This window comes from Sebastes fasciatus, chromosome 7 (assembly GCF_043250625.1).
Source record: "Sebastes fasciatus isolate fSebFas1 chromosome 7, fSebFas1.pri, whole genome shotgun sequence".
NCBI lineage: Eukaryota > Metazoa > Chordata > Actinopteri > Perciformes > Sebastidae > Sebastes > Sebastes fasciatus.
The window spans coordinates 9,461,532-9,489,276 of NC_133801.1; the positions used below are offsets into that span (position 1 = coordinate 9,461,532).

Genomic DNA, 27,745 nt, shown 5'->3' on the forward strand with positions numbered 1-27,745 from the left:
TTTTTTCTTTTTGCTCGCAAGTTAGTTTCTTCTTTTTCTCAGTTTTATAATTGTGTACGGGTAAGAAATATCTACAATGCAAATGTATATGAGTATATGAATGCCAACTGTGATTGTCTGCACTACAGGTTAGTGTATGTATGAATGAGTGTGTGTATGTTTACCTGGTTGCGTGTGGCAGAGTATTCAGGATTGACTGGTAGGAAGGGCACCGCACTGCGTTCTGTGACCAGAGTGCTGTGATTCTGGGTCGTAAGCCACACTGGAGACACAAATATGAAGCAGAAAATAAGTCTGTGTGTAGGTGTGTGTAGGTGTGTGTGTGTGTGTGTTTAACATGGAGCAACCACTCCATCCACCCACACATGCATACAGACTATAAACAAAGCACAGTAAAAACCATACAGTAGATCCTAAAACTGAATTCCGACCCCTATAATCCACCGTTGTGCTTTTGAGCCCTCCCCTTGTGGGTGTGTGCATGTGCGTGTATGTGCGTGTGTGTGCGTGTGTGTGTGTGTCTTTGTATCCCTGCCACTTACCTGCGGTGCTTCTGTCAGAAAGCACAATTTGACTGCTACTGCTACTGAAGGAAAAGGAAAGAAGAAACGGAAAAAAAAGAAGGAGACAGAGCGAGAAAGAGCCGAGGAGGAGGAGGAGAGAGACTCAAGAATTTCTGAGGCACTTCCTCACTCCGTCTCTCCTCCTCCCTCACACTCACTCACTCCACTTGGCCTTCCTCTTCAACAGTCATTTTCCTTTTCTCTTCACTCTGTCCTTCAAATTCACTCTCTGTTCTCTCAACATCTATTTTCTCTCCCTTTTCTTTCTTAAAGTTCATGTCAGTGATGTCTTGTGGGGGTGTTTTTCTATTACATCTACAACCTCCATATAAGGAAAGTCAAAACAAAAGACAGATATGTCTACCTCATAGAGGACAAAAGAAGGAAGTGAGGAGGGTGGAGGAGATGAGGCTCACCTGCATCGTTTTCTCTGCGATCTACCTCGTCATAGACATCCATCGCTAGCTCCTCAAACAGCCGATTGTTGAGCTGTCACACACACAAACAAATTGACCCCAGCGATATTAACGGGTTTACTCGTACATGACTACAGTGCAACAAACACCAGTGTGAAAAAGAAGAGAGGGAACAGCAGTCTCATTTTCAGTCAACCATCTAATTTTTACTAAAACTTCTGTGCCATGGTTTGTGACTTAAGTCCCTCAAATGTTGATAACTGACCATCAGCTCTCAGTTTTTTCGGATTACCAGCATTCTGCGGGGCTGAACAGATGGCCGTGGAGCAGACAAACATTATTTTGGCAAGGAACAGAAAATCTGGCCACCAAATAACTTTTTTGCCCATTTTTTTATCAAGTACTTTTCTTCTTACTTCCAAGGACACAAGAACACTTTCTCAATCTTTTCTCTGAATAACTTTGACCTCGGCAATTCTTACCACTGCCCATAGAATTGTAATATGAATGTACAATAAGCCATGATTTAAATCTCACAATTCAACCCAACTCACCGCTTGGAGCTTCTTCTTGGCAGCCTTGGCCAATTCTGAGAGGTCCAAACTAAAAAAAAAAACACAGAGAACAACAGTCAGACAGGCACCACAAAGATACAGTGGGATAAAGACACGGAAGGAGAGGTTAGGGAGGAAGACGTGGATATGAAGAGAGGAGCAAGAGGTGAGGAGGTGGGATGGGTGTTTGGCTCAAAGGGGGGGGGCAGGGAAAGGGAGGGCACATTTAGGGTGGGATGCGTTGGGTGTCAGATCGACAGGGCTTGATCTAATGAAAGCAACACTCTGTACAGTCCCAGGGACAGGGTGCATCTCTGATTTGTGAGCTACAGCTTGAAAGCTAAAAATGTGTAAAACATTAGCACATATTACGTCAGTCAAAGTGTAACTTTCTAACTATATCTTGCTGTAGACTCAGTCTCAAATGTGCTAGACTGTAATGAAGTTTTATTACACGGATATAAAAGAGCTACATGTCAAACGTTTACTTGCATTATCTGAACTCTATTTTAGGTAGACTTAATGTATTTCAGGACATATGATAGTGTACAATATGAATATATGGATATGACTGGTGTGATTCTCCTGAGCACAGTAACACCTTACTTAATGCAGGAGGAACTCTGACACTATTTCCTAACAGCTTCTAGTCATCTAGATGTCCTTTCCTCAGGCCTAGCTGTACAGCTCTATTTTTGAGTGATAACAAATTAAGGTCTAACAATTTTCCCAATGTGAAACCGCTGAAACCGAGATAGGCTTATTGTGGTCAACAACAGGGAAATCTACAAAAGATGGGGTAGCAGACAGAGGGGATTGAAATGAAGGAAGAGACTCTGGAAAAAAAGGAACAAGGAAAGTAAAGATACCTCTGTGTCGGGCACTTAGGACGAGCTCTGGCTCCACCAAGCGCAGCGAAATGGAGAGAACAGAAGACGAGTGAGAAAAAAGGAAGAAACGGACAGAAAGAGGGGTAGAGAAGCCACATCAAAACAGCTTTAATTGTTATTATCAAGAGGAATCCATTTACCAGAACAGAACAGATGCAAGTGGAGTTAGATGGCAGCTCAGAAGTAAGACGCACTGAAGTAACAAATAGATTTTGAGGTGCGCTTGGTTCAGCTGAATAACCTGCACATTCATTTGTGAGTGTATTTGTTTAAGCTACTTGTCTGACTCAGCTGAGAAAACCCAGCGCCCATCAAATATTTGAAAGAAGCTGAGCCAAGTGGTACTGAACTTGATTTATCATGACCTGACTGTGCACTTCTGCACCTCTCAAATCAAACCTGCAGTTCAGGATTAATAAACCAAACACACCTCATGTATCTAAATCATTGCAGGTACCTGTAGGAGCTTAGATCGGCATTTATACTTTCATAGAGATGTCAAAGACCTCCTTTAATTAATTTGGGTGTGGTTACATATACTATGGTGCCACCCTCTGGTCAGAACACTAAACTGCATCAGTATCAATTCATCCACATCAGGGACAGACAATGAAAAGAAGCAGACAGAAATATGGCAGGTAGCTGCAAAGGTCAAGTGTACTAACAAAGATACTTCATGCAATCAAACCAAACCATGCATGCAAATGCAAGGCACTCATAACATCTTTAATACAAAGCAATAATGTCATGGTCCATACCTGTCTGCCATTTGAGGAATGATATAATGGCCATTCTTGTGATCTGAGGAGAGGGAGAGGGAGAGAGAGGAGATGAGACTCAATAATTGGATAAAATCTACCACATATGTCACTGAGGTTAACTGCAATGCTTAAGGGCAGGTGAGGTGCACAGAAACTGGTGCAGTGGGTTACCTGGGCGCCGTCCACAAAGGTAAAAGGCTAGTCTGTCCGTCAGTTCATACTGACACTCCACCAGCCGCTCTGCTAGCTCTATATGGCCCGCCTGTCTGGAACACAGACACAAACAATTTACATTTTAACGTTTTGCTTTTTCCCCTCACCATTTTCCCATATCAGATTTAATTTGAGATTTGATTTAAATGCTAACTAGTGTGTTTCCACTGTTGTATACCTTGCGTAGTCCATAGGTGTGCGTCCGTTGATGTCAGGTGCTCCGGGGTCTGCACCGTACACCACTAGCAGCTCAGCCTGCAGGATCTGGCCTGCCTTGGCCGCCACATGGAGCGGGGTAGTGCCTTTCTCCTGGAGTTAGACACATAAGCAACGTCAGGACAAGAGAGAGTAACTGAACAGCATGGCTTATTGCTAGATGGAGTGAGTCAGCGAGTAGATTTTTTTTCCTGACCGGGTGGAAGAAGTTGGCCTGAGCGCCGAGGGACAAGAGCCGAAGACACGTCTCTAAACTCCCCGTCCTCACACTTGAGTGAAGTTGCTAATGAAGAAACAAAGAGGAGAGGTAGAGAGGAGGGAGACAGACAGAGAGAGTCGGGGGTGGAAAGATTAACCATCATGAAGAGACAGAAACAGGCAGAAGCCCCTTATTAGTGGAGCACTGGAGCTCCACAGCATTAGAGATCATTATTACATCCTGCTGTGTCATTCAGATGATGCCAGGGGGTGTCATCAGTGTGCATGAGTGTGTGTTTGTGTGCGTGTATACATGCACATGTCTCCCACTGACATCTATAAATAAAACTCCTTTGTGCTTACACATGCAGTTCAGCAATATGGCAATATGGCAATATGTCCGTAAAGGCTAATTACGCTGAAATTTTCAACCCCTCTGCTGTGAAATACTGAGCCCTCACCTTACTGAGGTCCTTGGTAGTGACGCCATCATCATCGCGGCAGGGCAGCTTGTGCACAAAGGCCAGCATCTGGTATTTGGCTCTGATGAACTCTGACTTAGTGGGACTGCACCAGAAGAGAAGGTAAGACAGTTAACAAGGAGGAGAATAAGTACTTTATTAATCCCTCTCGGTGAAATTCATTTTTTTTTTTTGCTCTGTTCACACATGGGCCCGAAATACACATACATGCACACACAGGATGCACAGACATGCATTATTTGCTGTGGAGAGAAGTCAAAGTGATGGGAATGCCGCATAGTCAGGCGTTCTCAGCAGTTAGGGGTTCATTGCTTTGCTCAAGGCCACCATGGCAGTGCCTAGGAGGTAAACTGGCAACTCTCCTGCTACCAATCCACAATCTGGACTTGAACCAGCCACTACAAGCTACTGCCTGCCGCCCCACAAAATTCTCTCAGAAAAAGGGCGTTAATCTATGTGAGAAAAAAAATCATATTTACCACTACAGTCCAGGTCTTTGGGTCATTTAAATTATGCTCTGCTAAACATATTTCAGGTGTCCTGTTTTTACTGAATGCCACATTATTCATTTCACTTTTCTTGTTCTCTTTTTGATTCTTTATGTTCGGTGAAAATCCCAATCTTATTACAAGTTTAAGTTAAGAACTACACACCTTAGCAAGTTGGCTGTTTCTCTTCCAGATTGGGGCTCCTACACATCTTACTGAATGAGCCAGATTTAATGGTTACTACTAGACTCCTACTTGTTTTACAAAGACATTAACACAATATAAAATACAGTACATATTAAGAGATTGTGCACAATGTGCTTCCACACATTAAGTGAAATGAACAGAAGATTTCCTGCATCATAACACTCCCATAGCCACATTTCAACCCAAAAGAAGCACAACAAACCCTATCCTCAATTTAGTATACAAAGATCCTATTGAGAACAGAACAGTATTCATTAGGAAGGTGATCCACGACTAAGAGACAACTGTTTAGAGGTCATTAAGGAACAACTGGGTACAATTGCTCTTCACTACTGCAAACAACAATTAAGTCCAGAAAGGTTATATAACATTCCTGTGCAGCAGGGACAATAATTTCCCCTAGCAAAGGTGATTGGTGGGAGATGTGTGGTCGTTTTGATCTGTGTATTTAAGCCTGTAGGGAGTAAACTTACTGGACTTTGTCCTGGGGGTTGGGTTTCCTACGTCCGCTCTGTACCTGAGCAGGGTCCAGGAGACTGTGCTCCCATATGGAGTTGGCCCCGTTACTGGCCAAGGTCTGAACCATCTGAAACACACACACACGCAGCAGTGACTCATTGATGGTTCACCGCAATGCAAGAAAATTATAAGAATATTCTGGTGAGTCACGTTGCAGCCCAAATGCATTATTGTATTGCAATGTTTTTAATTTATTATTTTCATGACTAAAAAGCTAAAAGTATGTGTACAAACAGATGAATGTGTATAGAATTTAACAAAAGTAGAGAAAATACAAATAAACACAGGAAAACCTGGGGGAATGGATTTGCATCCTCAGTGCCGAGTCAGATTTCTGTACTAGTCCTCATCTTCTGTAGTAGTATTCTGGGCCCCAGGTACTGTATTTGCTTTAACTTAATTTCCTTTTCCTTCACTCTTCATTTCTCAGCCTTACCTGCAGTAGTGCGGGAGGCCATCCGCTGTGCCTCAGGTGCTTGACTATGGAGATATGGCGGCCCAAGCTGCGGTGGACAGAACAGCATTCATCACAGATCAGGACCCCTCGGTTGATACTGGTCCAGCCCGGGTCTGATAGGCGAACACAACGAGATGAATGGGATTACAAACCTTATAAACATGCTGTGTGTGATGGAAAGACTTTTTCAGCATTGTAAAGAAGTGCTTCACCACAAACAACAGTCACTTTAGTCCAGGGTGTGTTACAATAATACAATAAACCCTTCAATATACAAGGGTTATAATATGGAGGGGCAAATTACAGTTTATTACCACAGCAGAACTGTATGGGTGGCTTTTTTTCTCCCAATTAAGAAGACCTACACTGCTACCCTGCCCAGGCTTCGCTCAAGGTCAAATCAGACACATGCTCCTTTTAGTCCTCTTTTCTCATTCAAGGTCAAGTCAAACATATGCTCACTTTAGTCCTCTTTTCTCAGTTGCTAACATGCAGTAAGAGGTGTTTAATGAATGATGTGGATATGTATACACAGAATGACAAACTTAAAGATGAGCAACACCATGAAGTTTAAGTACAGTGATCCTTTATCAGCAAAACTCCAATGAAGTCATTTACATTTCACAAATGAATGTGCAATTATAGTATTTTATAAGGCACATTAAAAGCAAAGCAAGCTTGCTATCAATGAGGATAAAGATATGCATCTTTGTAATTAAGCAAACAGCTGTGTTTACCAGATAGTGTTGTAATTAATTTTGCAATAATAATAGTAATATTTTACTTACAATCATTTATAATAATTAGACATGAAAACTGTCAACAGTAATATCTCAGTATGATTATATGAAGAACATATACATCATAACACTGCATTATCTGACAGCCTTTGTGAGTTGTGTTAGCTACAGTTAGAAGATGCTATGGAAGTACTAAATACCTGTATGAAACTGGATCATACACACTGATTATCATATATATTGGGTTGTAATACAGCTCCCCTTAGTCCAGTATACTCCATTACTTGTTAGGCCTTATTGTAGGGCTCAATTGAACCTATAAGAATAATTTAAACTAATCAGTAAGTAAGGCTGAAGGTCAAAGTCAGAGTCAAAGTAACACAAGTCCAGAATATTTTTACCATATTATATATTACAGCAATAGTCTATGTGAAAAGGGGAAATGGTAAATAGTTGAAGACATTTCAGATGACGGAAATATCACAAACATGTGCATGCTTCTACACGCATACACAAACCAAATAAACTCTAACCTTTCAGTCATAAGCAGCTTGGTATAAGACCAATGCCTCACTGGCTGCGCCAAATGTCACATCTACGAGTTTTCGACAGAAGTCTGAGGTTTCCATAACAACATTTGGTATTTGTTTTAGTCTGTTCGGTGTGATATTGCAGTGGCGTGCATTATTCTGGCAGGAACATCACTTCTTTCTACCCGACATCAGAATAGATGAGTGTGAATGATGTGAGAATGGGAGGGGAAGCAGCTAAAGCCAATGCCAGTCTACTGACACTGGCAGACTAGTCATAGAGTCTGGGTCATGTTTATGCCCTCAGGACCCTGATGTGATGAGCAGCTCACGACTAATACAATCTGCAATATCAAAACAAATATATGCACACTTACATGCACATGATGCATTCACAAACACACACATCTCCTATCTGTATTAGTCACTCTCAGGCCAGGATAAAACTGTCTGGGCTTAGGGTATTAATGGAGCTAAAATAATCCATCATCAGATGAACTGGCATGCTGTAAGTCTTTTCGCCTGCAGAAAAAGTAGCAGCGATGCAAAATGGCTTTGATAAGAGCTATAGCCTGGTTTAGAACAGTAGCCCGTAGGCTTTAAAGGCTGGACTGCAGCAATTTAATTCCTTAATCTGCGTAATAAATATAAAAACTCCCACAGGCTATGCTATCTGCTTGGCTCGCTGGATCAATATGAGGCTACACCATTAAGCTATTAGACCTGAATAGACTATTGGCAGCAAGTATTGGCCAAATCTGCAGCATGACATAATTTAGCCTAAAGTTGGCCTAATTCATCAATACAGCATTGACATTTGTTTTTATAACTGCCACTTAAGCCTGCATAAAAAACATGTATTACAATGAGTATTAATGGTGAATGATAACATTTAAAGGGTGGAAAACTCCTGCTGAAATAACAAATGTAACTTGCTTGCATTTACATAATTTGACTGGTAAGTTTCCACACTAAAACATATCACAGGTTAAATCATATTTCATACTGGAGGAGTCTTACAGCTTTAAATAACCATTTTAATATCCAGGAGCAACATGTAGGTCCACTTGCTGGCCCAAGTCACTACTAGGTTGCAATTCATACAGACAGTTTGTATTTTCTCAAAGGTTTGCTTTTTAAACTTGACCAAACACCGGTCACAACATCAACAGTAACACAACATAACACGATATAGGAACTGGACGCCACTGTCAAACTGCTCTAAATGCTTGCACAAAGAGTCTCAGTTTCTTATACAATTGCATCTGTGCTCAATAAAGAGTTTACTATCATGACAACGTGATTCATTGTTGCTATAAACTGTGCAGATTGCCACGGCATGACATTAAAGCCTCCTGAGGCTTGGCTTGGACTGGGAGTATCAGTCGTCCTTTGTAGCCATGCCATCGAGTTATCCCTACGACACAAAGCTGGGTAGTACTAGGGAGGTGGCCTGTCACCAGTGGCTAGGTCAGCATTTTGCAGAACGCAATGCGTGTGTGTGCATGTCGTCGTAAGGAGGGGCTAGGATGGTAGGTAGTAGAAGAAATAAACAGCTAGTAACAGGTACACAAACAAGCTCACCACCATTATGAAAATGATGCACACTTTTCCAAACACGTTTAATTTGTCACATCACATATTAATCATATTGTAAATTGCTAATGGCATTCAAGTAAACACGTTCAAGTTCAGTTGGTTAGTGCTGGTCAGATTATTACGTAGGAAATGCAATTGAGGGGGCAGGAGAACAGACAGCAGGAGTGTACAGTAGTAGCAAGAAATAGGTTCAGGTCATGAAGCAGCAAGATTTTGAACACTGAGTAGTAGGGCCCTAAAGCTTATGACAGTTTTTGCACACAAAGACACACACACACACACACTGCTATCAGGGGGAGCAGCTGTGAAGAAGGCAGCTGTTGTAATGCACATGAATGAATGCAGGCAACACACATCAAGAGCTTCAAACTAGACATGAGGACGTGTGAGGCTACAAGGTAGAGAGGCAAGGGGAGGGGATACCAAGGTGGATTTGGCACTATACCTCTACTTTCTGACAAAAACACAGATGATGCGGGCGACGAGGTAAAAGTAACCTACAGACATGAACGTTCATCGCAGTGGTCATACCTATTTCATGCACAATAATATGGATTACTTTTGCTATGACAGGTTTATTATTTTTCATGTTGAATTAGGTTAAATGTGCCACTTTAGGTGTGACTTTCAAATGAATTTGCTCCTTTAAATTCCCTCAGCGTTATTTAATTTGTGTGGAACAGTGAAATAAATTAGTAGTAATCTGCAGACATGAACGCTTCATTGCAGTGGTCCTACCTATTTCATGCACAATAATATGGATAACATATTACTTTTTCTCTGACTGTTGAATTGGGTTAAATGTGCCACTTTAGGGTGACTCTCAAATTAATTTTCTCCTTTAAATTCCCTGACTATTTAATTTCTAAAGGGTGGAACAGTGAAATAATTGAGTATACTACATACAAATCTTCACTCAAACTCATACCTATTTCATGCACAATAATATGGATTACTTTTCTCTGACATGTTTATTCTTTTTCATATTGAATTAGGTTAAATGTGCCACTTTAGGTGTGACTCTCAAATGAATTTGCTCCTTTAAATTCCCTCAGTGTTATTTAATTTGTGTGGAACAGTGAAATAAATGAGTAGTAACCTGCAGACATGAACGCTTCATTGCAGTGGTCATACCTATTTCATGCACAATAATATGGATAACATATTACTTTTTCTCTGACAGGTTTATTCTTTTTGACTTAATGTTGAATTAGGTTAAATGTGCCACTTTAGGTGTGACTTTCAAATGAATTTGCTCCTTTAAAATCCCTGACTATTTCATTTCTGGAACAAAATGAAGAAATATATGAGTATAAAACATACAAATCTTCACTCAAACTCATACCTATTTCATGCACAATAATATGGATTACTTTTCTCTGACATGTTTATTCTTTTTCATGTTGAATTAGGTTAAATGTGCCACTTTAGGTGTGACTCTCAAATGAATTTGCTCCTTTAAAATCCCTCAGCCTTATTTAATTTGTGTGGAACAGTGAAATAAATGAGTTTAAAACATAAAAATCTTCACTCAAATAGGTAAACTTAATCAGGGCTTTCCCAACAGTCTACAGAAACTACCAACAACTAATGTCAGAGTCCTATAAGAAGACTGTAGCTGCTGAAACAGCTCATAGCAACAACTTAGCTTAGACTAGCTAACGTTAAGCTAAGCTAAACTAGCAACTGTTAGCCAGGTACACAATCACAAAACGCCGCAGGCAGGTAAGAGCTTAACAATAACTATAATAAATGAAATATAATCATGATATTGTATGTTAGTGTATGGTGGTGTAAGCTAAGATGTTTAATAATAATAATAATAATAATAGCCCGCAGCGCAGTGAGTCAACATCGTTGCTGCTTCGTTAGCTTATGCTAAGCTAAGGCTAAGCTAATGCTAAGCTAAGTCTAAGCTAATGCTAAGCTAACGTGTAGCTAATGCTAAGCTAACGTGTAGCTAATGCTAAGCTAACGCGTTATCTGTCCCAACGGTCACGAAAAATCAAAACAAACGTCTCTCCGAGCAGAAAGAAGACATAAATATGACACTTAAATTGTCCACTGCAGCAAATAAACCCTCATATATTGGTTAAATATATATTAAGCTGCTTAATTAACGATGAGAAGCTATTAGAGTAAAGATTTTTTCAACACGCCTATTTTTCAGTTTATTTGCGGCCTAAGCGACGCTTGGAAAGCCTGGTGTTTTCCTACTCTGCGGACCCGCTGACAGTCACAGCAGATTCGGCCTTGTTATCGCCCTCCTCTGACGTATTGTTCCAGTATTTTGTGATTTATTTTTCCTACCTGGCGCACTGCAGTCGGCGCAGACTTCTGTCCTTTGTAGCTTTCTTGACATCTCGGAAGAAAAAGTGGCTGTTATTGAGATGGTTGATGTGCGGCTGGATGATGTTTCGCCCTGATTCTCACACCGACGTCTGCCGTCAACCGATGCGGCCCCTGAATCCCCGGAAGCCGGGTTGGTGTGATGGGTTCTCCCGGAGCCAGCTGACTGGTTGAATCTGTTCCTTGCGGTGTCTCTTCTTCGCCCACGTCCACTGCTGCACTCAAACTCTGGAGCTGTAAGTTATGCAAACATCTGGCTATGTTTGTATGAACCTCATATCTGAATATTTACTAAAATCTGTTCGTTGCATCGCCTGCGACTCACCGAGAGACGGCAGCTCTCTCTACCTGTCAGTTTCCGCACACACACACACACACCCAGCAGCATCCCTGCAGCCTACCTATGGAGGAGCAGGGAGGGGTGAAATAATGCTGTCATTCTTTAAAGGTGAGATGGATTTCACAGAAAAAATAGAGCAAGACATAGAAAAATCAATGCAACAATATATAAAAAAAAAAAAATGGAGTTAGATATTTATGAACAGGATTTAAATGTAAGACTTCCCATTGACCTGGACAGCAATATAAGGATTGGTTCAATATTATATTTAGGCCTACTGCGGATGTTTTGCATCTGTGAAATGTTAAAGCAATAGCCCTGCTAGCAAAAGATGAAAGTACCATGGTCCCCTTTAAAACCTTAACTGACATACTGAAGAATATCTTCCTTTAACAAAACTTATTTATTTATGTATTTATATGGAACATTTTTATGTTATTATTATTATTATTATTATTATTATTACTATTTTATTGCTGTTGTTGTTATCACATGTATTTTTATTTCATTCTGTCAACAACACACAAATTCAAATAAAACACATATAAAAATTAAACCAAGGGTGGAACCCATAAATGTCCCATTACAGTAGTGAGCAATCCCCCTCCCTTTTATTTATTAAATCAAAATTTAAAATTTAAAATTTAAAATTTAAAATTTAAAATTTAAAATTTAAAATTTAATTTTAATTTTAATTTATTTAGTTATCTTGTGTTTTTTCCGTCCTTCACCTGAATGTATTCTGTAACCTGTAACCCAGCATCCCTGCAGCCTACCTATGGAGGAGCAGGGAGGGGGGAGGGGTGAAATAATGATGTCATTCTTTAAAGGTGAGATGCATTTCACAGACAAGATATAGAAAAATCAACTCACCAATATTTAGCGGGGAAAAAATTTAGCTATAGATATTTATTAACAGGATTTAAAGGTCCCATATCATGCTCATTTTCAGGTTCATACTTGTATTTTGTGTTTCTACTATAACATGTTTACATACTATAATGTTAAAAAAAAAAACTTTATTTGCCTCATACCGTCTGTCTGAATATACCTGCATTTACCCTCTGTATGAAACGCTCCGTTTTAGTGCATTTCAATGGAATTGCATCGGAACTGCGTTGCTAGGTAACAGCTTGGGTGTTTACTTCCTGTCAGCTGATGTTATTTACATACACTGCAACAGGAAATAAACTGGGACACATTTAGAATGTTTATGTTTAAAACGGTGTAATGATCTAAATATTGTACATTTGTGACATCACAAATGGACAGAAATCCTATAACAGCTTGTTTCAAACACACAATTACTGAATACGGGCTGTGTGTATTTCTCTGTATATTGAGTGTTTTGATAGTTTAACATAATTTTATAAAGCACTTAAACCTGCTTTATAATATAAAAGACATGAAAATCTCACTTTTTACAATATGGGACATTTAAATGTAAGACATCCCATTGACCTGAGACCTACTTTGTTGTCTCATTTAAACAGCAATATAAGGATTGGTTCAATATTAACTAGGCCTACTGCGGATGTTTTGCATCTGTGGAATTTTTAAAGCAATAGACCTGCTAGCAACAGATGAATGGTCCCCTTTAAAACCTTAACTGACATACTGATGAATACCTTCCTTAACAAAACTTGTTTATTTATTTATTTATTTATGTATATGGAACATTTTTATGTTATTATTATGATTATTATTACCCATAAATGTCACATTACAGTAGTGAGCAATCCCCCTCCCTTTTATTTCATTTTTTTTAATTTTTAATTTTTAATTTTAATTTTAATTTTAATTTTAATTTTAATTTTAATTTAAATTCAAATTTTAATGTTATTTTTATTTGTATTTATTTAGTTATCTTATGTTTTTCCGTCCTTCACCTGAATGTATTCTGTAACCTGTAATCCTATGGGTTTAACGGGTTTATTTAAGTCAAATATATATGTTTTGTATTTTCTTCTCTTGTTGGATAAAGACTTTGAAAATCCATAAAATATATTTACGAAAAAACAATAGAATTAAACCAAAAATCAAAAACACCAAATCTAAATTTGAATTAAATAAAACAAAAAACTAGAAATAGCATGTAACACAAACAAGATGTTATGCAGAAGCATGACATTGAACAAAAAAACACACTAAAGGAGTACAGGATTAGACTTGAGATTTAGACTTTAAATGTATACATTTTAATCCTGAATTTGTGCGTATGGTATTTTTGGTTTTTACCTCTCCAGTATATCACTACTTGGAGATTCCTGTAGGGGGTTATTATGCTATGTAGTTTCCCTTTTAAACATATAATTTCTGCAGTTCTTTTTTTTTTTCACGAGGCATATGTTTTATCTCAACATCCATGACAGCGGATTGGCTGAGTGTGCGCACATTTCATTGCAGCTTGTCAACGCATTTTTCTCAGTCACCACCGGATGGGAGGAGAGGAGGAGGATAGATGTGTTAGAGTAGGCAGAGGAGAGAGAGAAAGAGAGAGAGAGAGGTGGAGGAACGGGTGGTTAAGAAATAAAGGTGTAGCCTCTACGGAGACAATCAAACGAGGGGTTTTTATTCTATAACTGGGTTTGCTGTTTATTCTAAGGAGGGAATAATCATTCACTGTTTCTGACGCGCAAAAGGCTACCACTATAATACGCCTTTGGGCATCACCACCGATAAAAAGGATGATAGGTTTGATTATATAGCTCAAATTAACAACAAAGTATCCTTACAATACACAGAGAAGAAGTCGAGGAGGCAAACTATGATCCGAGGATGATTTCTGCTAAGAAAACTCCGGAGAAGAGTCGTTATCCTATTCACTATTTGGTGTGGCACAACAAACACCGACAGCTGGAGAAAGAGCTGGCAACGAACGAGCAGGTGAGACATGGTGAAGAGCCATCAAATCAGCATCTTATCCTCACAGACATATAGGCCTGTGTCTTTATTCTAAGCGTTTATTATGGGCGTGTGTGTGTCCATAGATTTAGCCTACTGTAATAGGTGCTGGTATAGATGCCATCTATATTATTATTTTTATTTTGATCTATTCTTTTGTTATTATACTGCTTACTTGCACCAACAAAACCAAAAGCAAATTCCTAATGTATACCTCTTACACCTGGCAATAAACACAATTCTGATTCTGATTCTGATTCTGATCCATGGAGCACCTCATTCATGAAATAACTGGGAATAGCACAGTTAATTGTTATCTGTGGGGTTGAGAGGGGGACACTTGTAGACCACTTGCATTTACACTATTTTCTTTTTTTTTGTCAAATCACACAGTAACATACTTTATATGTCAAGGATTTGTGTTAATATATCCATCATATCAGTAATTTTTAATATGCAATGAGAAGTTGTAACTGGAGTTTATTCCTGGAAAAAAAATGCAAATGACTGTAATTGCTGACCCTGATGGTGTTGCAGTGTTTCTGTGTGTGTGTGTGTGTGTGTGTGCTTGGTTTGTCAGAGTCAGAGGTGCTTCACGCCTGTGTGTGTGTGTGTAAGCAGCAATATTGCGTGATCTACTCAAAACCGTAGGCTCTCTCTCTACCTTCCCACCCAGCACCTAAACCATTTGTGAGTGGGTGAGACAATGCAGATACTGAGCATGTGGGCGAACAGTTGCCAACCACCACAGTAAATACAGTAATGGAATCATTAAGGTGTTGTGTCAGAGAACATGTTTGTCATAATCAAAAGCTTGGAAAAATATTTTCACAAATTGTGTGAGTACTTCAGCTCAGGGTGAACGGTTTTGATTATATGATAAGAATTACATTATTGTGTGTGTATGTGAGCGAGAGAGAGTGTGTAAGCGCATGCATGCTTGTGAATTTAGTCTCTTTTTTTTTGCAAATGTATGAAAGCGCTTTGCCATTATATAAGAGATGCTCTGCAGGTTCGCAACTAAACAGATTGCCGAGTGCATGCATCATGCAGCGGTCTCAAGACATCACACTTGTCTACACATGCACACTCGTACCTTCCTGTGGTTACAAAATCATAACCTTTGAAGCTTTTTCTTTACACCAAAATGGCCAGCAAGTGCCCTAAAGGCATCAATCATATGGTTTATCACAATCCCTACATTTACAGTAAGGGAGTGTGCTACAGTATAGTGACATTTACCATTTAATTGTTGACCATAATTATAACTATTGGGATATAAATGGCAAAACTGAATACACCTCACAGTGAAGAGGCTCTAAGAACGGACTAAGACCTCTAGTATTCAAGTCAATGTCAGAGGTAACGCAGTGTATTTCATTGAAAGGGGAGCTGGAAATGAACCATGTGCTCTTGAGACAGAGATGGCAAAATTATGTTGCTTTGCAGTTGTTGAACACTAATTTTCATACCCCGCTGGCTCAACACTGAATTGAAATGAACAGATGACTCTTCATTGGTACATTGGTTTAAGTTGATCCATTAGTCCAGCACTTAAAAAATGTCTTGACAAGTGACAGCTATTGGATGAATTGCCATGAAATTTGAAATAGAGCAGATGTTCATGTTCACGGTCCCCAGAGGATTCATTCTAATGATCCCTGACTTTTCATCTAGTACCACCAACTGGTCAAAATCCAAAACTGATCCAACACTTTTGCTCATGCAGGACGACTCTAAAACTAGTGACCAAATTCCTAACACCCTCGGCTGAGATTTATTTACGTGAAATCATAAATTGTTGGTAAAATATTAATTATTGTCATGTGGTAATCAACTTCTCTAAACTGAATTAGGACTGTCCTCGACCAAAGAACTTCTTAGACGACTAATACTCATACAATTTTGTCAAATAATTGATTAGATGATTTAATCGACAGATCTGTGAAACTGAGTTTCTCCACAAAGAATCACACAAAAGCACCACTTGTAATCTTGTGTATACCAGAGATGTGCTCATAAGTTTCTTGGAAATAAGTCATTCAGCATGAAAAAAGCATAAAAAAATGACTAATTGACTAAAGAAATCCTAGTCGACTAAGACCAAAATGACCAATTAGTCAACTAATCGACTAAGAGGGGGCAGCCCTAAAACTGAAACTTTTGGCATGTTTGGATAACACAGATAAACTCAATAAATTATCCCTCGCAACCCCGTTGTCATTCATTTTTCAGGAACCCTTGCATCTATAAATATATTTATGATGCAAACGTTATTGCTCGTCTGCTGTGCATTTTCATCCAGGACCTTTATATCATATCTGATCTTTTTATAAACTAAGCCAACTGACTGACTTGTAGTTCCTTTTCTTGTGTGAGAACAAACACAAATCTGTTGAACATCTCAAAGTGTTCAGAATCAAAAAGGATTTGATGCTGATCCTTATAGTAAATCAGCACGATTAGTCACCCTCCTCTTGTGCTTGTGTAGGATAACGACTCTTTTTTTATTGTAAGTCTCAGTGTAGATCCGTCTGTTCCAACTATCATGGCAGACAAATGTCGATATAATCTGTAATGTTGTTCACCAGAGTAGAGACGTTATGAAACATTGAACACTGTGAGACCTTAAATCTATGCACATTTTAAACCTATGCCGACACACACCATCTATTTCAATGAATCCCCTGGCTTCTTGACTATACTGGATTTCAGAGCTTCCATTGTTTTTATGGCTTTAAAGCAGTTTAATGCTGTCAAAAGAACAACAAACGAAATAAAAAGAGAGAAAACCAGAGAATATGACTTTTTATTTTTATTTTTTTTTCGTTTTTCACAACAACCATTATTCCATGCTCTTTTCATGCCACTTCCAGAAGCTCTCTCCTAGACCCTAAACCTCAGTTATCATCTCTCTGTGTTTGATGGTAGATCAGAGCAAGTTGTGAGGAGACAGGTAGTAAACAACAACAGAAAACGAGAGCTTCACTTCTTTCTTCTCTTGTTCCCCTCTCATTGTTGATGAACTTCTGCTCAGTCTATAACTGTAACTATTCAAACTACCTCCGTATCCCTTGCTGTTGTATTTGTTTCTACGTACTTGTGTGTGGGTGTGTGCACACGTAAAGTATGCATCATGGTTTTGCATGTGTTGTGAAACGCAGTGCTTTTTTGCATAGTCAAACATTTTACATCCTGAATTTATATAAGCTACTTAATTAATAAAATTAGTATAATGTCAGCATCACATCCGGAAACCCATTTGTCATCCACTTTATGTTGTGGCTGAACTTTATATGGTAACCTGAGCCCCTAGTGTGTATGTGTGGTGCTGCTTAAACTAGGACAGCACACACACACACAGGCACACACCATTATGCTCCAACCCCGAGCTGCTGTCATTCACACACACATGAAACACACATACATGCACATGTGTGATGCCTATGACAGGTGTCAAGAAGCATTCTGGGTAATTGTAGGACTCCCATGGCTCTGGTCGGTTCAAAACCATTTTGACAGCACAGGAATTTTTTTTTATAGCTGCGGGCAAGTGATGGAAGTTGAATGTTCAGGAATAATGAATAAAGTTAACTGTAATTAAAATGTAAAATGTTAATCTCTCTGCAGCTGCTAATATATCCACTCTAGTAAATCAAGACTCCAATATTACCCAGTATGTCCAAGCCCTAATTGGCCTGCCTGCCATGCCTAACTAGGACATTGTGTCACATGCACTGGCATAGATTTGTGTGCTCAAAATTTAAATATTTTTAACGTGAAAATCAAGGCCACCAATCTATATTGGGTAAACCATGTGGTTTTATTGACCATATTCTATTTCAACCCGGTATCAGTGTCACAATTTGCCTCACCGAGGCGGGAATATTACACACGTCTATGAAGGTGAATGAAATGAAACACTCACTCAAGTTTGGGCAACAAAACCACTGAGGTTTAGGAAAAATGACATGGTTGGCCTTTAAATAAGTATGTAAACTAAGTAAAATGCGTACAGAAACAACGTAACATAAGTACAGAAAACACGTGACAAACATCATTAATAAACACACGTCACAAACGTAACTTACAAAACAACCACCGGTCTCGCACACCAGTCTCCTGGTTGAAAGTCCTCTGAACTCTTCCACCTCCCCTCCTGCCCACCTAAGGTGACCAGGTGTCCCACTTTACGAGAGACTGCACAGCATTTTTATCCCTTGTCCCACGTCCCACATATTGAGACGATGTCCCAAATTTTCATTGGCTCTAGTTTTCAAAAGTCAAACCACTGCAGCAAGGACACTTTTTAAAAATATGGCTTTTATCCAGTCGCTGTGAAGAAAGCAGGGAAGGCTGTCATCACGGGGCTGTGTTTGTTGTCAAACTGCGCACACGTGGGTCAAGTGCAGGTTAAATCTTCACAGTCTTTGTTATGCTATGCCCACTGGAGAAAATTGCGAGTGACTGCAAAGTCACAAGCTCTGCAGATTTAGGTGGAATATGATGGAAACTACCACAAAGAAAAGGAAGAGCAGCTAAAACAAAGACTGTGAAACTGCTTATAAGTATTTATAAGCCGGTGGAAGGCGATTCTCAGAGTTTTCTCGCAAGAAGCGTGCGGCTCAAAAAGCGATGTGCCGATCTGTGAATGCATTTGGGCAAAGCATAGAGATGTTACAAGATATGGGGCAGAATATAAATATTTATTATTTAAGTTAGATAGACATTATATCAAAATTGTAGACTACCTCTCAGCCTTGGTAACGTGTCCCACATTGTCCCACACAAACATACTCTTTGTCCCACATTTGGTTTGATGGGATCTGATCACCCTACGCCTTCCATAACCAGTCTTTCTCACTTTTTATTCTACGTCTCTAGCTCTGAGTGTAGCATGTTTACACAGAAGCATTTACATTACAGTCAGTACAGACTACATGGTGTACAAATGATACGCCTAAAGCAAGAACGGCATTCTTATTTCACGCTTTTGCCTTGCGCATTATGGTGTGATTCATGTTAAATAATGGATGGTTTCCTCTTTGTCATGGTTAAGTATCACAAGGGGTCACAATGGCCTTTACATGTGAGCAACTTTGTGTGGGGAGATGCGGGCTATCCGGTAGTTATGACTAGAGGGACCTTGAGGATGTGATCTGCTGCACGTGTGAATGGCTGGCTCTGTCCGACTATTGGAGACACTGAGACTGAGAGATCTCCTTATACAAGACAGCTGAACATATAATATGTACACAAAGTGTGAAGTTTTAGGTATGACTGTGTCAATGCATGCTGTAGAAACAGGTCTGACAGATTAAATCCAGTTCATGCAGGCCATGATTGTCTAGTACTGTTTAATAACTGTTTAAAACTACTTCACTACTTTCTAAAGAGAAATTTCTATTGTGAGCATCAGCCATGACAGAAAAAGACTGGGGGTGCATAGACGAAGAAGAAGAATATTAGAAATACATATACATGATATTATTACAATACAGTGCATTGTCATAGTTCCTATGATATCACACGTTAGGCATTGGGATATCACATTATGGCCATGCTGTTATAGTCCAAATAACAAAGGCAGTATTGTATGCAGATATTGCATGACAATGGTTGGTCTCTGATGAATTCAGTATCCACTCAGCTGTAGAAGAGCTGTATAATATCACTGACCTCTGCTTTGTGCCACAGTAAAATAATCTACAGCCGTCTCCGTATCAGAGCTTTTTAAAGCCTGCCCAGCCATTGGTGAAATGATGAAAGTCATCCCATTTCACCATGTGCATGCATCAAATATCCGGCACTATTTCTGATTGCACTATTATTTCCTTCCAGCGCAACAATGCAATGAGCTGCTGGTTGATGAACTTTTGAAAAAAATGCCTGTTATCCAACACTTGTGGTATGAGACTATATAGACAAATCTTCCATAAGCAGCATGTGACAGATTTTATATGTGTGAGTGCGTGAGGGGAGCAGAAACGCTGCCACAGCAGGTTACAGGGGAATAATTGGTACATCGGATATCGATGTTACGTCGCAAAGCCAGGGAGAGGAAACTGAACATATAGTAACAGGAGGAGTGGACAAGTAGAAGTACAAAGGGAAAGACAGAGATAGGCAGAATAACAAGCACTGGGGGATAAAAGAAGGTATGGGGGATCAATTTTTAGCTGTGTTCACCATATTCATTAAACAAGGTTGAGGTGAAGGAGAGAACTAACAGCCAGTAAAGAGATGTGAAATAGCGTAAGCAAGGAGGCAACATTGACTGCACCAAAGAGTTCAGGCGCAAACAAGGTGATGAAGGGAGTGAAGAAGAAGAGGGGAGGAAATAATTACCGACTTTGACCATGAACAGAGCCCGTCTGGGTTGCAAGCAGACGTAAAAGTGCAGCGTGATTGAAAAAGAACAGAGCCACGTAGAAAGTGATGGGCTATCTCAAGACAAAGGCAGGAAATAGCAAAGATCTCTGCTCTTTTTCTCCGTTGCTGTTTCTTGTCCTCTCTGTCTGACCCAGCTCTCTCTTTCGCTCAGTGCATGGTTTGATTATAATGCCCTCGGCAAGGTGTGAATGTTAAATCAGCATTATAAAATCTTACGATGGGTTGGGAACGGAGCCATAAATTACGCCTCAAGGCAAGGCAAGGCAAGGCAAGGCAGCTTTATTTGTATAGCACATTTCAACAACAGGGCAATTCAAAGTGCTTTACAGAAACATTCAAGAACATTGCGACAAAATGCAAAAGAACATTAAGAAATAATTAAAAACATTAAAACATTAAGGATTAGAAAATAAAAACAAGGTAAAAATAAAAGCTAGGATAGAAGCTAAAATTGCAAAAAACATTAAAGATTAGAAAATAAAAACAAGCTAAAAATAAAAGCTAGGATAGAAGCTAAAATTGCATAAAACTCAAAAGAGTAAAAGTTATAGTGCAGTGTCAGAATAAAAGGCACCCGCAAACAGGAAAGTTTTAAGCTTTGTTTTAAAAGAAGTGAGAGTTGGAGCGGTCCTGCAGGTTTCTGGGAGCTTGTTCCAGATATTTGGTGCATAAAAACTAAACGCTGCTTCTGCATGTTTAGTTCTGACTCTGGGGACACTAAGCAGACCTGATCCAGATGACCTGAGAGGTCTGGATGGTTCATAACACAGCAGAAGATCAGAAATGTATTTTGGCCCTAAACCATTTAGTGCTTTGTAAACCAGCAGCAGTACCTTGAAATCAAGGGTTCATTGAGTTCGCTCCAGGCCTGAATCTTTACGCCAAACATCTGCTATCTACTTGCACCTGTCTACTCCAAGCTTCTTCTCTTCTCCGCTTTTCCCTGTTTCCTCTAATCACATCTACTCCACTATATAACGTTTTCCTCATCCTCTATCCCCTGGTGCCTTCCCTCCCTCTTTACCTCCAACATCCATCTATCAACCCCACCCTCACCCCTCTTACTTTCCTCAGTGTAATGAAACCCAAGTCCTAATTGCAGCGTAGCAAAGCCACAAAGAGATGTCACGAGGGCTGGGTTGGGGTCAGATTTAGTTAAATTGCTGAGAGCTCTTAACAGAGAAAGAGAGATACACAGATTGGCAGTAGTAGGTAAAAGGAAAGGGAGATTGGTGATGGAATAAAGGAAAGACGGGGTAGACAGAAATTAGGGTGGTGAGGAGTGGAAACAAATACATAAGCAATGAGAGAGAAGAGAAGTAAAGACCTGTGCAACAGACAGGATACAGTTACAGTAATAGTGGCACAAACAATGCTGAGGATAAAAATAGTTTCTGTGGCAGTCATTCAAAAAATCATTCAAGTCATCACTCCTGGACATCGAGAATGCCCAGTTTGAAGTCCAAGGAAGGAACAGGCATAGTTTTGCTTCATGTTAAGGGTCATACAGTCCTTTCTGCAACAACTTATCCCAGTGGGATGCCTCGAGTATTTCTCTGGAATGGTAACCCACAATTTGCGAAAACTCTGGCGAGATGGTAGGATGTTAAGCATTGATTTTCGAATGGTTAAGGTTAGGATAGGTCGTCGGACAGCGAGTCTCACAAGATTGTTTGCAAGTTTTCGCAATCTAGACATGATTTCTCTTTGATCCCTGTGTTACTGAACCTGCGAAAGTAGCCACCTCCACAATAGGTAAAGCATCCCCACATCTGAATATTTCCACCACAAAGTTTGACTGTAGGTTTTATGCACTGTTATTAATAATTCATGCAGTTTTGTTGGCCAGCCAGCATCTCGTAAGAGGTCATCATCATGCAGGCCGTGCTCAGCACAGGCGTTAATGTCCTGACCTCAACTGGGAACATTGTCAAAAACTCTGAGCAGCTCCTGAGCCCTTGCCTATAGCCCTTCAGAGGACACTGTTGAGAGAGTCTGGAAGGTCAAATCCCATTATTCATGTAGCGGTTAATGAGGAGAAGTTCCAGTCAGGTTCATTAATTCCATGATGACACAGGACCAAGGATGAACTGTTCTAAGATATCTACTGACTGTTGTTCGGTTGTTGTGGTTGATGTTGTGGGCGCCTGTTGTTCAGGAGGTAGAGCAGTTCATCCATCCATCCGTTCATCCATCCATCCATCCATCCACCCATCCATCCATTTTCTTTCGTTTATCCGGGTCCGGGTCGCGGGGGCAGCAGGCTTAGCAGGGAATTCCAGACATCCCTCTCCTCAGCAACTTTCTCCAGCTCTTCCTGGAGGACCCCGAGTCCGCCAAAGGGAGGCGTCCAGGAGGCATCCTGATCAGATGCCCGAACACCTCAGGTGACCGCAGTTCGTCCACTGTACCCCAACTTTCTTCTTGTCATCGGTGTGTCAGTGTGTGTGTGAGTGAGCATATAGATTAGATCCTGATGGGCAGCTTGGCATTTGCATTGCAGCCTCTGCCATCAATGTATGAATGTGTGTGTGAATGGGTAAATGTTGGCGTGTAGTGTAAAGTGCTTTGAGTTGTCGGAATACTCAAAAGGCGCTATATAAATGCAAGACCAAGACCATGTGCCATTGCAATATTGTATGGACATTGGGACGAGTGTCTGATGAGGTTGGTTGTCCAAATTTTCAAAAAGGCTCCTGGTGAGTCCGATTTACTTATCATGAAATCCTACTTCTAAGCCACCGAGTAAAATGTCTATCCAGGATGCTGACTCCAGGTTGGCACGCCTAAGATTGTAATGGTACAATGCAGCTTTTTAGCCCTGAAACAGTGGATCTACTTTTACCCTCTTCACAGTCAAAATGTCAGACAGGTATGATACTATAGGCTTTGTCCCCTCTGCTGTTCATGATTCAAAGATGGAGGCAGCCCACAAGTGGTGAGGATATTCAGCTCGGAGACATTATGGTGTTCCCCCTGATATTCACAGAGGATGCCATCTCTCCAGCCTCATTTGCCTGCAGCCTACAACTGTGCAGCGCTCTGCTGTATGCATGTGTCTGAGCAGCAGCAGCAACAACTAAGATGAGGGTTTGTTCTTCCAAATCTGAGGCTCTGCTTCTCTTGAGGAAAAAGTTTGAGGGTTAGCAGCTGCCCCAGGTGGAACAATTCAAGTAGATATATCATGAGAGCAGCTGGTGGCTTCAGCTGCAGTAATATTGATGCTATTCTGGACCATGGTCGTACAGAGAAAGTTAAGCCGAAGGTGAGGCTTGTGATTAGTGATTTTATTTGACAGATTATAACAATTACTGGTAGTGGACTCCAGTGTATATAAGTTAAAGCAAGTCTATACATCTTCAACAGCGTTGCTAGATGTACGATAATTTTGCCCTCTGTGCGTTGTACGATCAATAATGCAAAAAGTGCTATAATGTACAATAATTTGACCATTTTGTGACTGTTACAATTAGTAGTTGGTTTTACTCATTTTAATTCATTTCTGGATAGCAAAATCTGCATCCTCCGTATTTTGTTACACATCTTTTCCCACGTGACCTCTTTCCAGCCAAAAGTACCAATAAATGTAAACAAATGCATTTTAAGCCATCATGATATTCCCTTAAATATGACCAGCACATATTCTGCCATTTCATTTTTTCATTTTCCATTTTATTTAACCAAGAAATCCCTTGAGATAGAATCTCTTTTACAAAGGAGACCTGGGCCAGGACAGCACACCAGTTACAGTTTTAATAGAAATAAAACCCAGCAAATACAATCATCAAACACACAAGGAAGAGACTAAACCAGCTCACACAAAGCAGTTATATGGACTTTTAACATGGCTTTAAATTTTTCCAAGGGGTCTAAATGCTACATGTCTCAGAGAAAATGACCCTCTGATTTCATTATCAGCCTAGGCTAAGTGCAACCATCTCTTGCCAGACCAGAAACCCTGAAATTTACCTGAAATTGCATCATAATTCACATGCTCCCATACACACAAACACACAAACACAAGAAAGAAAGGAAGTGACAGCTATGGTGCTTCACTCCAATAGGCTACAGCCGCTACATTGTGTGATTATACTCTTTTAAAGCTTATGCACGATCTGTTTCAAACAAAAAGATTTGCTCTCTCCATCTGTGAGTGTGAGCAGGGAAAACAAGTAATCTCTCTCTCTCTCTCTCTCTCTGTCGCCCTGCATGTTATTCCTCGCGTTTTGGTGAGGTCTGTCAGCTCACTGCAACAAACAGGTGTCATCACCTTTTAGATAAACATCAGAGAAACTCTCTGACAGGTCCATCAGCATCCCACCTGTTTGTACTTTCTCTATCTCTTACTGTGGGTCTTCCTGTCTGTCAGTGTATCTATCTGTCGAGATGACGGGGATGACGGTAAACTGAATTTATTGCAGTGAAACAGAGAAATTACATATGCCGGAATGTAGGTCATTCTGGCATTTTCATTAATGATTTGGTACATTTGGTTTTATTTCTACGGCTCGATTTCACTAATGCACCTGCACAAGTGGAAACGAATGTCTGTGTTAAGATGAGTGTGAGAGGTTTTGTTACTCTTCTGCGGGGTTATCATCACCATTTGTTCTGCTCACTATCATCTGTGACGCAGGTTTAGTCCCGTCCTATCTGAAGCGGTGCCACATTGAAAATGGATCAGGGTTTCATGGCAGTGTAGCGTTTGTCAAAGTCTGCTCTGCATGTAGAATCACAGAGGCGAGAGGGGGGGAGGAAAAGTTATTTTTATTCTCCTCCCTCCCATAGCCACCCTCTGCTCCTGTGCGCCCCATGCACAAACATTTTGGGAAAGCTGCTGTACAGTATATGCACATATTTGTGTGTGTGTGTGTGTGTGGTGTTCGTATGAAAGATTGATGTTGGCCTAAGTACCTGCCAAGCTGCATCAGGCCAGGCACACACTGAGCGAGGGGGAGAGAAAGAGGGAGGAAGGGGGAGTGAGAGAAGGAGCAGATGCCACAGTTAGAGATGCCTATCAATAATGCAACCTCCACTGAGCTCACTATTGAGGGCGGGCAAGATGGGAACGATTGAAACTGAGAGAGGAAAGTAGAGGATAATTAGAGAAGAGTTTAATTATAAGACATAGATATGGGTTAAGGAGAGAGAAGACAAAATAAAGAGTGAATGTTGCAAATGAATAAATTGTGAGGATGAGGCGAAGAAAACCAAAATAGAGCAAGGACAGAGATACAGATCTGTAAGAAAAAGTTTTTTTAAAGTGCTGTAGTTTTAAAGAAGTTTTAGAGAAATAGAGGAAGAATGCATATAAGAAGATAAACGAATGCAAGAAAGAGAAAACACAACAACACTGTGCTTCTATTAGGTCACATTTGTATGCAACACATGCAGAGCTGCCACAAAAATAAATTCTCGTTATAAATGCAAAGTCTTTGTCTTATAACAAGGAACTATCAGTTTCTTTTCTAATGAAACAGACTGACATGATGCTGATGGGGAGATTTGATCCATTTTTATAAGGAGAGCAGATTCTCAGAAACCACACCGAAGGAACAATGCAACATTATAACGTCACTTCTTTTTCTAGTTGAACAGCAGAACAGACAAAATGCTTCGTGGTGTCTGCATACTAATGACAAGTCTCACAAGTATTCCTGCAAAAGTGTAAGGTAAGAATAGCTCTAAAAGGAAGTTATCACATTAAAATGGTCACAGCAGCAGCAGTAGCACAGTGTTTCTCTTTACAATTAATTACTCTTTCTGATAGGGGTTTTGGTTAAAGAGGAAATAGGTCAACATATTGGGAAATAGGTTAGATGAGAAGATTGACATCGCTCTCAACTTAGAGAGTGATATCAATCTTATCATCTAACTCTCACCGAAAATCTTACAAGTGGATTTTTACCAGCTAGCTTAGAAAACCAACAGGTACACTGTGAGTATGACTGTCTAGGATCAGAAGTATAGTGTGGTTTTATCTGAGAAGAGAAATATTAGCTTTTCTTGTTATAATGAGAAATGTGATAATGTATTGTTTCCTCATTTTAACTGAGATATGTTGACAGGTAACAGTAGGAAAAGCACGGGTATAAATAATGAAATGGCTCATTTCCCATTTTGCTGATTCAGGTTTAGGGTCCTTGTATTGTGCCTGCTTGCTCACTATCACACAGTCATAGCAGCCCTGTATCCTTAAAATTACGTTCCCATACAACAAAACTGCATTGTGAATTACATTTCAAGGAAACGTTGTGGATCACGTTTGTTTTTGAAGTATTACAAATATGTTTGCATTGATAGTTTGTGTAGGGACTTTCCCTCAGGAGACCGGTGTTCATGTCCTGTGTGAAAGTAGTTTTGTTGCGTTTTTGTGTTGTGTTTTGCTGTTTAGTTGTATTGAAATGTAATTTTGGGGGAGACGGGGTTGGTCATAGCTTATTGGGGCACTTGAATAGAACAGAGCCATCTTCAGTGTTATTAGTAACTCCTTTCCAACTATGACAAGTTAAAATATCTGCTGTGAAAAAGGTCCTATGAGATACATTGTCATCATTATACCATAATATGATTGACCAAGTGCTTGATTTACTCTCGGTAATAAACATTAGAAACACTTCCCTATCTGTTATCAGTCTTTGGCACTGCCCATAACTCAACTGTTTTAATGATTTACATCTCTCTTTAGTCAATTAGCCAGTTTTCGATTTGTATTTCTTGTAACTGGGCAATTAAAAAGAAAAACCTTCATCTTACCAGAAATGTTCTACTGTACATAATGTGTGTCAGCACCTCCTATGTGACCGCAGTTTGCCCTCCATTGTGATGTCATTGTGGAGCAAAGAGTGGGTGCTAAGAGACGGGCAGGGATGACATAATGTCCCTACTGTAACTACAGAACCACACAAGTCAAACAAGGCCTGTGT

The 27,745-nt window shown here is 40.0% G+C and overlaps 2 protein-coding genes and 1 long non-coding RNA gene across 6 annotated transcripts in view; 2 read left to right on the forward strand and 1 right to left on the reverse strand.

The window, feature by feature from the left end:
* Positions 1-11,565, reverse strand: part of git1 (G protein-coupled receptor kinase interacting ArfGAP 1) — a 26,022-nt gene extending 14,457 nt beyond the window's left edge. For 2 of the 4 annotated variants that reach the window (XM_074641414.1, XM_074641410.1), the window contains exons 1-12: positions 11,144-11,557; positions 5,944-6,077; positions 5,462-5,574; positions 4,273-4,378; positions 3,810-3,896; positions 3,576-3,706; positions 3,356-3,450; positions 3,182-3,224; positions 2,403-2,429; positions 1,534-1,582; positions 980-1,052; positions 165-262 (exon numbers count right to left, since the gene is read on the reverse strand). In XM_074641414.1, the coding sequence (XP_074497515.1) occupies positions 165-262; positions 980-1,052; positions 1,534-1,582; positions 2,403-2,429; positions 3,182-3,224; positions 3,356-3,450; positions 3,576-3,706; positions 3,810-3,896; positions 4,273-4,378; positions 5,462-5,574; positions 5,944-6,077; positions 11,144-11,195 (1,008 nt within the window). In that variant the 5' untranslated portion in view covers positions 11,196-11,557. Of the gene's footprint in view, positions 1-164; positions 263-979; positions 1,053-1,533; positions 1,583-2,402; positions 2,430-3,181; positions 3,225-3,355; positions 3,451-3,575; positions 3,707-3,809; positions 3,897-4,272; positions 4,379-5,461; positions 5,575-5,943; positions 6,078-11,143 lie in introns of all 4 variants that reach the window. The other 2 variants (XM_074641411.1, XM_074641413.1) reach the window with 2 other exon arrangements.
* Positions 1-27,745, forward strand: part of LOC141771314 (uncharacterized) — a 202,033-nt gene that overhangs the window by 45,999 nt on the left and 128,289 nt on the right. The gene's annotated exons all lie outside the window — the stretch shown is intronic.
* ankrd13b (ankyrin repeat domain 13B) overlaps positions 10,541-27,745 on the forward strand; it is a 54,463-nt gene continuing 37,258 nt past the window's right edge. The window contains exons 1-2 of the mRNA XM_074641415.1: positions 10,541-10,558; positions 14,267-14,408. Of these exons, the coding sequence (XP_074497516.1) occupies positions 14,301-14,408 (108 nt within the window). The 5' untranslated portion in view covers positions 10,541-10,558; positions 14,267-14,300. The remainder of the gene's footprint in view (positions 10,559-14,266; positions 14,409-27,745) is intronic.